Source organism: Stenella coeruleoalba, assembly GCF_951394435.1.
Source record: "Stenella coeruleoalba genome assembly, chromosome: 20".
NCBI classification, from domain to species: domain Eukaryota; kingdom Metazoa; phylum Chordata; class Mammalia; order Artiodactyla; family Delphinidae; genus Stenella; species Stenella coeruleoalba.
The window spans coordinates 56602399-56617393 of NC_137166.1; the positions used below are offsets into that span (position 1 = coordinate 56602399).

At 40.0% G+C, this 14995-nt stretch overlaps 1 protein-coding gene across 6 annotated transcripts in view; it reads right to left on the reverse strand.

The window, feature by feature from the left end:
* Positions 1-14995, reverse strand: part of ZNF470 (zinc finger protein 470) — a 76147-nt gene that overhangs the window by 54723 nt on the left and 6429 nt on the right. For 3 of the 6 annotated variants that reach the window (XM_079906339.1, XM_079906340.1, XM_079906336.1), the window contains 4 exons: positions 13283-13374; positions 7969-8095; positions 7697-7792; positions 1718-5321 (listed from right to left, as the gene is read on the reverse strand). In XM_079906339.1, the coding sequence (XP_079762465.1) occupies positions 3448-5321; positions 7697-7792; positions 7969-8095; positions 13283-13342 (2157 nt within the window). In that variant the 5' untranslated portion in view covers positions 13343-13374 and the 3' untranslated portion in view covers positions 1718-3447. Of the gene's footprint in view, positions 1-1717; positions 5322-7696; positions 7793-7968; positions 8096-8496; positions 8571-13282; positions 13375-14995 lie in introns of those variants that run through there. The other 3 variants (XM_079906338.1, XM_079906341.1, XR_013825164.1) reach the window with 3 other exon arrangements.

Here is a 14995-nt window from a genome sequence, read left to right on the forward strand (position 1 = left end):
ACCCCACGCAGCCAGAAATAAATAAAATTTAAAAAAAAAAGGCAAGGAAATCGGGGCAGAGGAAAACAGAAAAACATGTATTTTTGGTTTTATTTTTGATATTATGATTATGAATTTATACTAGAATACAGGTCTGAAAAAATTCTTTTCATTTAATATAGCACAACTATCTTTTATGGCTATATACACATTTATAGTTTTTCAACAGCTGCATATAATTCTATTGAAAGAATACAACACAATTAACTTACCCATTTGCCCATTACCCTAAGTTACTAAGAGTTTATCATTAAAAATGTTTCCCGGGCTTCCCTGGTGGAACAGTGGTTGAGAGTCCGCCTGCTGATGCAGGGGACATGGGTTCATGCCCTGGTCCAGGAAGATCCCACATGCCGCGGAGCGGCTGGGCCCGTGAGCCATGGCCACTGGGCCTGTGCGTCTGGAGCCTGTGCTCCGCAATGGGAGAGGCCACAACAGTGAGAGGCCTGCGTACCGCCAAAAAAAAAAAAAGTTTCCCATTATACATTTACCTACCTGTGTACACTTTGGTTTCTGAGGAATATTGATTCGAATGGTCTATACATACAGCAATTTATATAACAAAGGAACTGTCTTGTTTTTCACACATTCACCAAAACTGGATAGTATCACTCTTCTGTTATTTAAAATAAATCTCTTGGGGGGAAAAGTCAATGTATCATCACTTTATTTTGCATTGCCTTGATTACTAATGATAGTGGGTAATATTCCTTAGCTGTTTTTATTTCATCTTCTTTAAAGAGGCTGTTATCTCTGTCCATTTTTCTGAGTTGCAGATGTTACTATTACTGATTTGTAAAAATATCAGGGATCATTGCCCTTTGTCATATTTGTTGCAAACATTTTCAGTCTCTCATTTATGTTAACTTTGATGTTTTCCACACAGAAGTGTTACTTAGTTTAATGTCAGCTCCTGGGTTATGTGTAATGCTTAAGAAGGTCTGCCTCAAGCCAAGGTTATAGAAATATTCTAAATTTTTCTTGTATTTTAATATTATACTTTTAGATCTCTAATCTGTCAGAACTTCATCAGTGTGCAAAGTATAGATCTATGTCTTTCCAGAGAGCTAACTGTCCCAAGGCCATCTGATCAATCTGTCTTTGCCCCACTGAAATGAAAAATCCTTTTTACCATATATAAGGGCAGTCAAAACCCCCTACGTGCTCTGGATAAGATCGTCCATCTCCTAGCCTTGATGCCGAAGTAAAGAGGAAGCCCCAAAGCTCCATTTTCCAGTGTCCTCTGGATAAGAGCTCCCATCTCATGGCCACAGGCAGCAACCAAGAGGAAACCCGAGAGCTCTGGGTACTCCAGGTACCTTCAGGTGTAGGAGGTGCTCCAGGTAAGTATTCTCCTCTAGGTGTAAGAGTATCCACTAAAGGGCAGGGGATCTCATTTTGGGTGATGAAAATGTTCTAAAATTAACTGTGGTGACAGTTGCACAACTTTGAACATACTAAAGTCATTGAATCATATACCTTTTTTTTTTTTGGCTGCGCCGCACGGCTTGCGGGATCTTAGTTCCCTGACCAGGGACTGAACCCAGGCCATGGCAATGAAAGTGCCGAGTCCTAACCATGGGACCACCAGGGAATTCCCTGAATCATATACTTTAAGTGGGCAAATTGTATGGTACGTGAATTATCTCAATAAGACCGCTACCAAAACAAAACCCAAAACAAAACTTTCCACCAGCCTCTAAAGCACGATTGACAAAGAGTGAACAGAACTCTCATGAACCTTGTTAAGCCATCAATTCTCCCTTCCTGCAATACTCAGAGCATCATAATTATCTGCTTTGAGACTGTCATGATTATTCTCATCGTGCCCTTTGGGGCTGAGTTTTTTCTAGTTCTTCCCTAGTCCCTTGGTTCTAATGCCCATATGTTCTGGGGGAGTAAAGCACTCCCTCCCAGCACTCCCTGACTCCCTCTTTAGGTCATTTCTCATCATGTACAAGTATGTACATATCACATACTTACTATATAGTATTTCAATTTTTAGTTTGTCTTCTCCCACTAGATCTGTGAAGAAAAACGTTTTTGTACATTTTGCACCTCGCTGTATCCCCAGCACCTAAAACAATGCCTGTAACATTAGTAAATGCTCCATTAATGTTAATTTAATGATTACTACAGTACTACACTCTTTGCTATATCACAGTACTATCTAGATGGTCAAAATGAGCTTGTCAACTTAAAAACACATAAGGACTCTTCTATCAATGAATTTACAAATTTAACTTGGGGAGAAATATCTTTGCCAGACTGAGTCTGTCTATACAGAGACATGTCTAGCTTTTCATTTACTCTGCTTTTTAATATTTAAAAAATATTTAACTTTTGGGCTTCCCTGGTGGCACAGTGGTTGAGAGTCTGCCTGCCGATGCAGGGGACACAGGTTCGTGCCACAGTCCGGGAAGATCCCACATGCCGCGGAGTGGCTAGGCTCGTGAGCCATGGCCGCTGAGCCTGCGCGTCCGGAGCCTGTGCTCTGCAACGGGAGAGGCCACAACAGTGAGAGGCCCGCGTGCCACAAAAAAAAAAAAAAGAAAAAATTTAACTTTTAACATCCACATTCATAAGCCAACTGCAATATGTATGTTCTCCTGTTTTGGTATTAGTCTTGTCAGTCTCATAGAACAAGGTGGGAAGCTTTACTGTATTTATTTTATGCTCTAGAACAATTAAATATCACAGAACTTGTTTGTGATGCTTTTCCACAGGTGAAAGTGTTGAACTACCTTTTGTAGTTTATTTCATGGCTATTAACCTATTCAAGTTTTCTAGCTTGTTCATTTTAGTTCAGTTTTAATACTACCCCCTAGTTAGTCCTACATTCTACCTTTTGTTCTAATTGGCCTATTATCACTTGTAAGCGCCAGGTGAGGTGAGACTCTCTCACCAACAACGCTAGACGTCATTATATTTATTCATAGAGGGAGGTGCAAGCCACCATGTTACCTTGTATATCCTACAATCTTTCAATTCTGAATGCGTTCATTTTTCCTACCTATCAGGAGAGTAAAGAGTTCTCCATCTACTCTAAAATTTGTAGGTTTCTTAGTCTTGACCTACTGGTTCATTACACTTGCAGCTGAACATAACTGTAAGGAAAACTCTACCTTAATGGCATTAATTATAAGCCCAGGAAGGTATGCTAAACCCTTTAAGTGGGTTATCTAACATATTCTTCAAAACAAGTGTTTCAAATGGAAAAGTAACGTGAATATCATTCTTTATTTTTAAAAGATTAAGCTGGCTACAGTGCTAAAAATGCACTTAAGGGAAGCAAGAGGGAAAATGGTTGCAACGCTATGCAGAAATCCAAACAAGGTGGTTGCATCTTTGACCATGATAATGGCACGAGTTGGAAAGAAGTGGATAGACAGATTTAGAATATTGAAGCTAGAGGACCTGGTGGTATGCAGGTGAAGAGGAGGGAATAATTGAGGATGACTCTCCGGTATGAATTCGCTGATGGTGAGCAAGGTGTACACTCTGCCTAAAGGCTTTTCCACATTCTTTACATTCATAGGGCCTTTCTCCAGTATGAATTCTCCTATGCAGCGTCAGATGGGCAATCTGGTTGAAGGCTTTGCTGCATTCCTTACACTCATACGGTTTCTCTCCTGTGTGAATTCTCTGATGCAGAGTAAGGGATTTACGATGGCTAAAGGCTTTCCCACAGACGTTACATTCGTAAGGTTTCTCGCCTGTATGACACCTTTGGTGACAGATCAGGGTTGCCCTCTGTCTGAATGCCTTCCCACATTCAAGACATGCATACGGTCTTTTGCCAGAGTGGAGTCTCTGATGTTGAACAAGATAGGAGCCATCACTAAAGGCCTTCCCACATTCAATACATTCATAAGGCTTCTCGCCAGTATGAACTCGCTGGTGTTGAATAAGGTGTGCAATTTGACTGAAGGCCTTCCCGCATACCTTACATTCGTATGGTTTCTCTCCAGTGTGTACTTTCTGATGTTGTGCCAGGTGTGCATTCTGGCTGAAGGCTTTGCTGCACTCCTTACATTTGTAAGGTTTCTCCCCAGTATGAATTCTCTGATGATGGGCAAGGTGAGTGTTCTGCCGAAAAGCTTTCCCACATTCCTTACATTCGTAGGGTTTCTCTCCAGTATGAACTCTTTGATGCAGAGTGAGTGAGCCACGATGGCTAAAGGCTTTCTCGCAGATATTACATTCATAGGGTTTCTCTCCTGTGTGAATTCTCTGATGGACAGTCAGGGATGAGCCATGGCTAAAAGCCTTCCCACACACGTTACATTTGTAAGGTCTCTCTCCAGTATGAATTCTCTTATGCTGAATAAGTCCTATATGATCAGTGAAAGCCTTCCCACAATCAATACAATCAAAGGGTTTCTCTCCAGTGTGACAATACCTCCGATGACGTATAAGAGAAGCATTCTGCCTGAAAGCTTTCCCACAGTCAATGCATTCATAGGGTCTTTTCCCAGAGTGAATCCTTCGATGATGAGCTAGAGATGAACAATCACTAAAAGCTTTCCCACATTCGATACATTCATAGGGTTTCTCTCCAGTATGAACCCTCTGGTGTTGAGCAAGATGTGCAAGCTGGCTGAAGGCTTTATGACACTGCTTACATTGATAAGGTTTCTCTCCAGTATGAACTCTCTGATGTTGAATGAGATGAGCATTCTGGCTGAAGGCTTTCCCACATTCAGTACATTTGAAGGGTTTTTCTCCTGTGTGGATTCTCTGATGTTGAGCAAGGTGGGCACTCTGGCTAAAGGCCTTCCCACATTCGATACATTCATAGGGTTTCTCTCCAGTATGAATTCTTTGATGAAGAGTAAGAGTTGAGATTTTGCTGAAAGTTTTCTCACAGTCATTACATTTCCAAAGTTTCTTTTCTCCATAGACTTGCTTGTGTTTTTTCACAAAGGAATGTGCTTTTAAGCTTTTCTTATCTGTGTCAAAATTATATATTCTCTCTTCAATAGGAAATACCTGTTTTATATAAGATAATGTATTCAGATGAAAAACTGTCCCAGATTTGTTACAGTGGTCTCCTTTCTCAATAAGGGTACCTATATGACTGACTGTCTCTTGCCTAAAATGTGTCTTCTGACTTACCAGCTCCCTCTCAAACAGGTCTTCACGTTTCCAGTTTTCCCCTAATGTGGAACATTTGAGGTCACAGCCTGTAAGTCTCTCCATTATCATTGCCTGGGACAATTTTTCCTCATAGATGTCCTGGTTTGGAGATAATTCCTTTCTCATCCATACATACTCCAAGTCTGAAAGATATTAAGAAAGCAAACGTCTCCCTTATTTAATGCCAAAAGAATGGAAACTTCCAAATGAAACCATATGAATCAAAACAGTTGCTGAAGCCCACAAAGGTACATGTTTTTGACAGTTCTTAAAGTTAAGCAGCGTGACCACCCTTGCGTTTCTTGAATAAACCCTCCTTGGCTCTGATATATTATTTCAACATGACTTTTTATTTAAGATATTGCACCAATATTCATAATTGATTTTGTCTGTAATTTCCTTTTTTTGGGTGCTGTTTTGGCAATATTTTGGTATCAAATGTTATGCTGTCTTCATTTTTTATAGTTCTCCTTTTTATTCTGTCATGGAACACTTTAAAGAATGTTGAAATTGTTCCTTACAGGCTTTATAGAATTTATTTGTAAAACTATTTGGGGTTGTGGCTTATTTTCTTGGGGGAGGCAGTTCTTAGACGATTTTCAACATTTCTTCAATGGTAACCAGTCTGTTTAAATTTTCTATCTCTGGTGTCAGTTGTGGTTATTATATTTTCGTAAAGTATCATCCATTTCATCCAGGTTTTCAAATTATTTACAGAGACTTGCATTCCAAAAATAGATCCGTATGATTCTCTTATGTACTTAGGTGTCAGTGGTCATTTACCATTATTTCTTTTCTTGTATTTTCTTTCATTTGTCTGGATAGTTTATATATTTTATTGGTTTTCTAAAGAAGCCTATGTTGGATTTATTTTCATTAGATCTACTGTTTTCTGATTCATTTATTCCTACTTTTATCTCTAGCAGTATAAATCACTATATATAACTTATTTCAGTCTCCTTGAGATTCATTTTGTTCTTTTTCTAATATCTTGAATTGGATGCTTAATTTATTTTTTAAAATTATTTATTAATGTACACCATTAGGGCTATAAGTGACCTACCAACGTCCACTTCTTAAAACTTTGAGAACTGAAAGCAGGAAAAGGCCACACTACAGCCCGCAGAATAAACTAACCTCCTCACTTGAAGCTCATTTCCCTGCAATATATGTCTATAGGCTATTATCTGGCTTTCTAAACCAGAAAAACAGCTTTCAAGCACGACAGGGAAAAAAATTAATAAACTGAAGAAAATAACCTGAGTCAAAAATCCCAATAGGTAGAGTAAAAGTGGGAAGATGATGGACAAAGAGAGAGGAGGTAACATTAGTGGGCTAATTTCTTCATCTTTCATATCGGTATCAAAAGACAATGTTTTCAATCTCAAGTGGATGAATTTTAAAATACAAATTTAAAAATAGATGAAGTCATAAAGTTAACAGTTGTAGAACTAAAACCTTTCCAATTGAAGGGGGAAAAAAGACATAAACAACAAAACAAAAAGAAACAATAAAAAACAAACACCAAAGAGAAAAATAATTAAAAGCAGAGAGAACATAGCTATAATACTTGTTAATTTGGTAAGTCACATCTTAAAGAAAGGAAAATACTTAAACAAGTTTGAAAAACTAAACACCAATCTGTTTAAAGAACTCAGAAATGTTGAAAGTCAGGGATGATTACAACAATACAGTGCTTGAGCAGAACTAGGTAAACAGCAATGGAACATAACAGAGTTCAGAAACAGACTGTTGTATTTATAGGAAATCACTAAAGGTAAAGGTGGTATGTCATACCAGTGGGGAAGAAAAGATCCACTTAAAAAATAGTGTTAGAGGGACTTCCCTCATGCTCCAGTGTTAAAGAATCCACCTTACAACGCAGGGGATGCGGGTTCGATCCCTGGTCAGGGAACTAAGATCCCACACGCCACAGGGCAACGAAGCCCACATGCCACAACTACTGAGCTCATGCACCTCAACTAGAGAGCCTGTGTGCCACAAACTACAGAGCCCACGTGCTCTGGAGGCTGCGCGCCACAACTACGGAGGCCACGCACCCTGGAGCCTGCGCACCACAACGAGAGAGAGAAAACCCACACACCACAACTAGAGAGAAGCCCGCATGCCACAACAAAAGATCCTGCATGCCTCAACGAAGATCCCACGTGCTAGAAGAGCCTGCGTGCTGCAAACTGCAGAGCCCGTGTGCCCTGGAGCCTGCGCGCCACAACTAGAGAGAGAAAGCCTGCATGTCACAACTAGAGAGAAGCCCGCGAGCCACAAGGAAATATCCTGCATGCCTCAACAAAGATCCTGCATGCTGCAACTAAGACCTGATGCAGCCAAAAAATAAACAAAATAAATAAATAAATGATAAATAAAATCTTTAAAAAACATAGTGTTAGAACAAGAAGTTTCAATTTGGGAAGGACTTTGAGAGGTATTTTCCAGCAAATATTAGAGGGAAGAAACACCTTTAGGATAGTTTTCCCAGCTCTAGTTATCCTGCATTTACCTGGGGGCAGCCCTCTTGTTATCTCTCCTTTCAACATCCAGGGCTCTTTATCCTGCTCCAATAAGGAGATCACATCTGGTTTAGAAATGCAAAGACCTGCATGTAAGAGGAAATAAGAAAATTAGCTATGCTGTGAATATTCCAGAGCTATGACACAGTCTAAATGGTACTGAGAGAAGAGAAACATTGTAGGAAAATGCTGATAAAGTCATGAAAGGCTACTGAAGCGGAAAGACTCCTAGGGGGAGGTGGAGGGAGGAATATACTCTTACCCAATGAAGCCAGGTTCCTATAGTTCTCTAACATCACCTTCTTATACAAAGTCCTTTGACCAAGATTCAGCCATTCCCACTCATCTTTGGAGAAGTCTATGGCTATATCCGTGAAAGACACTGAATCCTGAAACGACACAAACATAATCTTGCTCAATCAGTGTTCATGGCCTGACTTAGCTGGCCTTAGGGTAAAGAGTTACGCTGTTCACATTTGGGAAAAAGAAATTGTGAGTAACTGCCCTGGGAGAATCTAAATGATCAAGGTCATGTAGTTATTTACTGAAACACTTTTCTGCCTATATTTATATATATTAAAAGAAAAAATATGAGCGATAACTCTCTGTTCTTGAAGCATTTTATGGTGTGAGAAGACATTCTCAAATAAAAAAGTGTTGATTGCATTCAAAACACAATATCATCAAGCACTAAATTATTTTATCTATGTTAGGAGTTAGCTCACTTTCTACATGGAAAAACTAAAGAGCTCTGGGACTGCAATAGAAAGTTTCAAGGAATGATGCTGACCTGATGAGTATGACTTCAATCTCCACAACATACTCTAAGAAATCTTAGTGTTCTCGAGATATTAAGAGGTATGCCTAAAAAGAATGAAAGAAAAAAATGCCCAGCACTATTATTTTGTTTTGAAAAACAAACAGATTAGGAGAAAACTCATTTGGCAAGTTATTTTTTGATAATCTGCTGAGAAGTATCAAGAGATGATATGAGGTAGGCACATGACAGGTAACCTGTGTTTTGTTACATGGGCTGAATTTCTAACCAACCATGAAGTGAGGCCAGTTCTATGGTTGATGGCAGATTTTTCATTTCTTCCTCTTTTTTTTTTTTTTTTGTGATTTCACTTGTACCAACATCTAAGAATGAGTTTTAAATAAAACCAGAGAAAAAGGTTAGATTATTATTATTCCAAAGAATTCAGACTCTGTCACTTACTAGCTGGGTGATCTTTGCCAAGTCAATTAACTTCTGTGTGCTTCAACATTTCCCTCCTAAAAAAGTGGTAATAATTTTAGTACCTACCTCATGGTAGCACTGTGAGAATTAAATGAAGTAACAGGCACACTACCTGGCTAAGTACTCAAGAATTTTTACCTATGATAATTATGAAGGAGAGATGGGAAAGAAAGAAGAGCAGGAGGCCAGGAAGAGGTGATACATTTGGTTTAGTATTTCAATAAACGTTTTACCTATATTTTATTTTACTAATTTCAGTAAGCTATAGTAGTTAAGAACATGGTCTCTGAAGCCAGATAACCAATGTTCAAATCCTGTCCGGCTCAGCAAACCTAAGCTATTAGTTTTGGTTTCAACTGTTGAAGATACTTTAAATACTTCTAAAGAACAGTCTATTGCATTTACATATAAATATTCACCATTTTTGTTGCACTTCCTTCATTCCTAATGTTCCAAATTCCCTTCTGATATAATTTCTACTGGAAAAACTTCCTTTTGTAATTCTTTTAAAAATTTGTCTATGAATTTTCTTAGTGTTCATTCACAAGAGAAACTATTTCACCTTCTTGAAGGCTCTTTTACTGGACACAGAATTCTGGGTTGACAGTTCTTTTCTTCAAGCACTTTAAAAGTTGTTCTACTTTTCTGACTTCTGACTTCCATGGTTTCTGATGAGAAATCCACAGTTATCCAAATCACTGTTGTCCTGCATGTTAAGCACTGTTTTTCTCTGGCTGCTTTTGAAGTTTTTTTCCCTTGTCTTCAGTTTCAGCAGTCTGATTATGACATTTCTGGGTAGGGATTTCTCTGGCTTCATCACATTGGAGTTTGATGAGCTTTATAGACCCACATGTTTATGTCTTTCACTGAAGTTGGTAATTTTTCAGCCATTATGTCTTCAAATATTTTTTCTACACTTCCTTTTCTCCTCTTTTTGGGGGGATTCAATGATAGAAATGTTAAACATTTTGGTATTGTCTTATAGGACCCTGAGGCTTTGTTCAATCTTTTTTCTCGCTGTTATTCAGATTAGATAGTGTCTGTTTTATCCTCAAGTTCACTAACTCTCTCCTCTGTCATCTCCATTGTGCCACTAGTCCATCCAGTGACCTTATTTTGGTTACTACATTTTTCATTTCTTGTTCATATTTTCTATTTCTTTGCTGAGACTATCTTTCCACTAGTTTCAAGAATGTTCAACCTTACTTGTTGGAGCACTTTTATAACAGCTGCTTTAAAGTCTTTATCAGATAATTCCAACATTGGTGTCACATCAACATTAGTATCCAGTGGTGGTCTTTTCCCCTATGAATTGAAATTTTCCTAGTTTTTCATTAGCTGAATAATTTTGGATTATATTTCTGACATTCTGGATATTATGAGACTCTACGTCTTGTTTAAATTCTCTATGGAGAATGTTGGCTGATATTTTCTTCAGGCTACAAGTTCTAACCAGCCTTCTGTGGGTGGTGGTTTCAACAGCAGTTCCATTTTCAACCCTGTGCAGTGATATTCACCTTTGTCCTACTTACCAGTAAGTGGCCAGCCTGGTCTAAGGCCAGCCTGAGACCTTAGTTCATTCTCATAGACTATGGTATGCTCTTCAGGGTCAGATACATACACGAGCAGCTCAGAGTGAGCTGCTTAGGAGATCATAAACAACTTGATGTGGGTGACTTCCTCCCTCTCTGGGATCTCTCCAGTACTTTGTTTCCCAGGGGGCTCCTCTTTTTCGTTCTCTGGCCAGATAACTGGGCCTTATTTATTCCATTCCATTGTGCACTTACCACTTTAAAAGGGAGATTTCTGCTCCCCTCCCCCTCATTCTGAGCATTAGATCCCTTTCCCACTTCTTGAGTCTAAACTAGAAAGTTTCTCCTGCAGTTCTTTCTATCCACGCCAATGCCTACTTCTGAGTTCTGTGCTTGTTGAATCCATGTTAAAGAGATACTGGAAGGAAAAAAAAAAGGTAATCACACTGCAGGTCTGGTGGGACTTCACATTTTGGGCTTCTTTCCCAATCTGCCTATGTACTTTTTAGAGACTTCAAATTGCTTCTTCATGCATTCTGGAGCATGCATGCTTCATGCATGCATGCATCCCAGCTTTCAGTGGGAAAGACAGGTGGAGCATGCTTAGTCCATTACCCAGAACCAGGACTCTCCCAAATTCAGTGCAAAATGTTGTTATTTTTAAAACTAATATTCCAAGGCTTCCCTGGTGGTGCAGTGGTTGACAGTCCGCCTGCTTATGCATGGGATACGGGTTCATGTCCCAGTCCAGGAAGATCCCACATGCCACGGAGCAGTTAGGCCCGTGAGCCATGGCCGCTGAGCCTGCACATCCGGAGCCTGTGCTCCGCAACAGTGAGAGGCCTGCGTACCGCAAAAAAACAAAAAACAAAAAACAAAAAAACAAAAAAAAAAACACAAAAAAACTAATATTCCATTGGAAATATAAACATTCCAGATATTCAGTGCTTCTTGTGCATTAAACATCATATTGTAGTTCTTCAGTAGCACATATAGCTAGTGCTTATTATGTGCCAAGTACTTTTCTAAACACTTAAAATATATTGACTCATTAATACTCACAACAGTCCTATAAATTTGGTACTATTATTTTTCCCATTTCACAGTTGAGGGAACTGAAATTAAGGTGATATGTCTAGTATATGGTGGAGCTAGAATTTGTACCCAGGCAGTTTGGTTGCAGAGTCCTTGTTACTAACCTTTATACCATACTCTGGCACTCTTAAAATATATTCTTCTGACCAATAACCATAATGCTTTTGTTTAAAATGTATATATGCTCTAAGAAACAAGTTTCATTGGTAGTACATGTTGTGGCATTAAATCTGTTTTTTTTTTAAAGAAGGTATTTTGCTTTAAGTTGCTTATTGTGTCTTTGATGTAAAATAAAACAATTTTAATATTATAAGTTGTTTTCATTTGATTAGATTTTAAAATTTATGTACCAATTTTTATAGTTTTATAATAATTAATTTGCTGGTGACTCTTGTTCAGCAGTTTAATCAGAACATGAATTATAGTTCTTAAGGTTCTATTATTGGTCAATAAGATATTAATATTAAAAACATTCTGTGGCTTCCCTGGTGGCGCAGTGGTTGAGAGTCCGCCTGCCGATGCAGGGGACATGGGTTCGTGCCCCGGTCCGGGAAGATCCCACATGCCGCGGAGCGGCTGGGCCCGTGAGCCATGGCCGCTGAGCCTGCGCGCCCGGAGCCTGTGCTCCGCAGCGGGAGAGGTCACAACAGTGAGAGGCCCGCGTACCGCAAAAAAAAACAAAAAAACAAAAAAACAAAAAAAAAAACCATTCTGGAGTAGAGTAAGTGTGAGAAACTCTAATCTGCAAGAAATGAAAAATTAGGAATTTAGTCCAAAGAAATCAGAGATGAGGGCAAAAATTCAAATACAAGGATGATAACTGCAACGCTCTCTATTAAATAGTAAAATATTGGCAACAATTTACCTATGGAACAACAAAGGGCTGATTAAATAGATTATGGTATTCATCCTAGAAAGAAAAAAGGATGTAGTACATTCCCTGGCATTTTAAGACACTATGGCTCCAGTCAAGTAGGGAGGGGAAATCTTTGTTTACTCTGGCGAAAATGTCACCCATCTCACCTGCGCCTGCAGATCTCCTCCACTTCCTTCAATATGCAACTCAGAAATCCCTTCCTCTGTGACTCAAGCCCTCCCAACGCCTCCTCCTTCCAACAGCGAGTAACATTGTGCAGGATTTCTCACGAAGGTGGCAAAAAGGAGCTAAAATAAGCAGATTTCCTTCTGCCAGATTGTGGCCTATCACAGAGCTTCATCAGTACAGATGAAGGGGCACCTTTTTGTAATTCACCCAAAGGCACTCATCGGGCTATTAATGGCCCTTCCCCTCCACTCCACAGGAAGTCCACTCTCTACCTGCAGCACTGATCACACTGTAAAAATAAATGTTTGCTACCTTTTCATTTCTCCAACAGATAGTAAGCTCTCTGAGAGCAAGGATGGGGATTTAGGAACTAGGCAGATCGTGGCTCTCAAATCTCCTCTAAGGACTGTATTTCTGTATTGTCAGATACTTATGAAAAAAAAGAGTACAAGGGAAGGGCTCACAGTGGGTCATTTCTTGAGTGAAGAATAAACATTGAATAGGAAAAAGAGGAAGCTCTGTAAGAGTGTATTGGGCTGTTTGAAGCTACCTATAGCCCCAATACTCGTCAGAAAGAGAGGAAATAGGAGCCAGGCCCCAAAGTGGGACAATTTTCAGAAGGAAACAAACATTACCAAGTCCTGAAAAGCAAGGGAATACTAACCAGGGACATGGCTTTAAGAAGTTCAATTCCCATCATCTTCTCCTTTTCCTGGCTCCTCATGTGGAGAAGGGCTTCATCCTGAGAGGGCACAGCTGGGAGGAAGAGAAAGGAACGGTGAGAGACTAGTGAGAGACTCTAGGAACGGTGAGTAGCTCGAATAATCACAACCTAGAAACTTTTCCCTTCAGATCCCTCTGTTCTCACTCCCCTATTCCTACTCCACCCTCCTCTCACAATCCAGGCACTCCCTGGGAAACCAATAATTTACAGCTGGGGTTCTGCTCTGCTCTGGATTTTCAGGCCGAGGACAATCTCTCTCTTGCTCAAAGCCACCCATTCATTAACAACAGAGATGTATTAGGAGTGCTGCATATATTCATACTCTGATGTGACCTTCACGACCTTCAGTGAAAATAGGGAATGCTGTCACTGTTTCACACGTGAAAGCTCTGGGAAGTGAAGTCTTTTGCACAAGTCACATAGCTTGTAAACAATGGAGCCCAGTCATCAACCTGTCTGCGTGACTCTACCAGCCAAGTTATATGCTCAAGCAGACACCAGAATATAACAGAAAAACACCTCATGTGCAACTAACTACTCAGGACTTATAAAGAGTCTATCAGACTTGAAAAAAGCCATCTTCCCCAGAAAGAGGTATTACTTTTGTTACAACAGAGTCCATGCGGCTTACGGATAGCTGGACCAAAAAACCGTCAGGAGACCCAGGCTCTCCTTTTCTAGCAAACTATAGCTCTGAAGTCCCTTGCCACCTCACCCCACCCCCAGCCCTCCAGCCAAGTTTCTTCAATCAGGAAGAGAATAAAAATATCTGACTTAATTCTGGTTTCTTTCCACTAAACTCCACTGCTTTTTCAAAGCATTATTATAATGATGAATATAAGAATGAACACTTACGGAGCACTAGTTACTATGTGACAGGGACTACACAAAGTGCTTTACAGGTATGAGCTCACTTAATCCTAACAGTCCTATGAGGTATAGAATATCATCTTCATTTTACATAACAGAAACTGGGTCAGAAAGTTTAAGAAAAAAAAAAAACTTGCGCAGTGGAGGTCTTGGGATCTGAACTCTTAGGGTCAGCTTCTTAAACTGTCAAAAGTGGTTAAGAATACCCAATTCGGGCTTCCCTGGTGGCGCAGTGGTTGAGAGTCCGCCTTCCAATGCAGGGGACGCGGGTTCGAGCCCTGGTCTGGGAGGATCCCACGTGCCGCGGAGCGACTGGGCCCGTGAGCCACAACTACTGAGCCTGCGCGTCTGGAGCCTGTGCTCCGCAACAAGAGAGGCCGCGATAGTGAGAGGCCCGTGCACCGCGATGAAGAGTGGCCTCCGCTTGCCACAACTAGAGAAAGCCCTCGCACAGAAACGAAGACCCAACGCAGCCAAAAATAAATAAATAAATATTTAAAAAAAAAAAAAAAAAAGAATACCCAATTCAAGGGGATTACATGAGGGCCAGTACAGAGGGGGACTCTGGAGTCAGCCTGTCCTGGATGTGAATCCTGGCTCCTCCACTTACTAGTGATTATTTGTCCTCTCTATGCGTCAGTGTCCTCATCTATAAAAAGGAGATAAGATAGTTTCCACCTCATAATGTTGTGAGGTTTGGTGTTAACATACCCAAAAGGTCTTAGAACTGTGTCTGGGCCACAGTAAGCACTCAGTAAACATTACCTATTGTTACTGCATGCA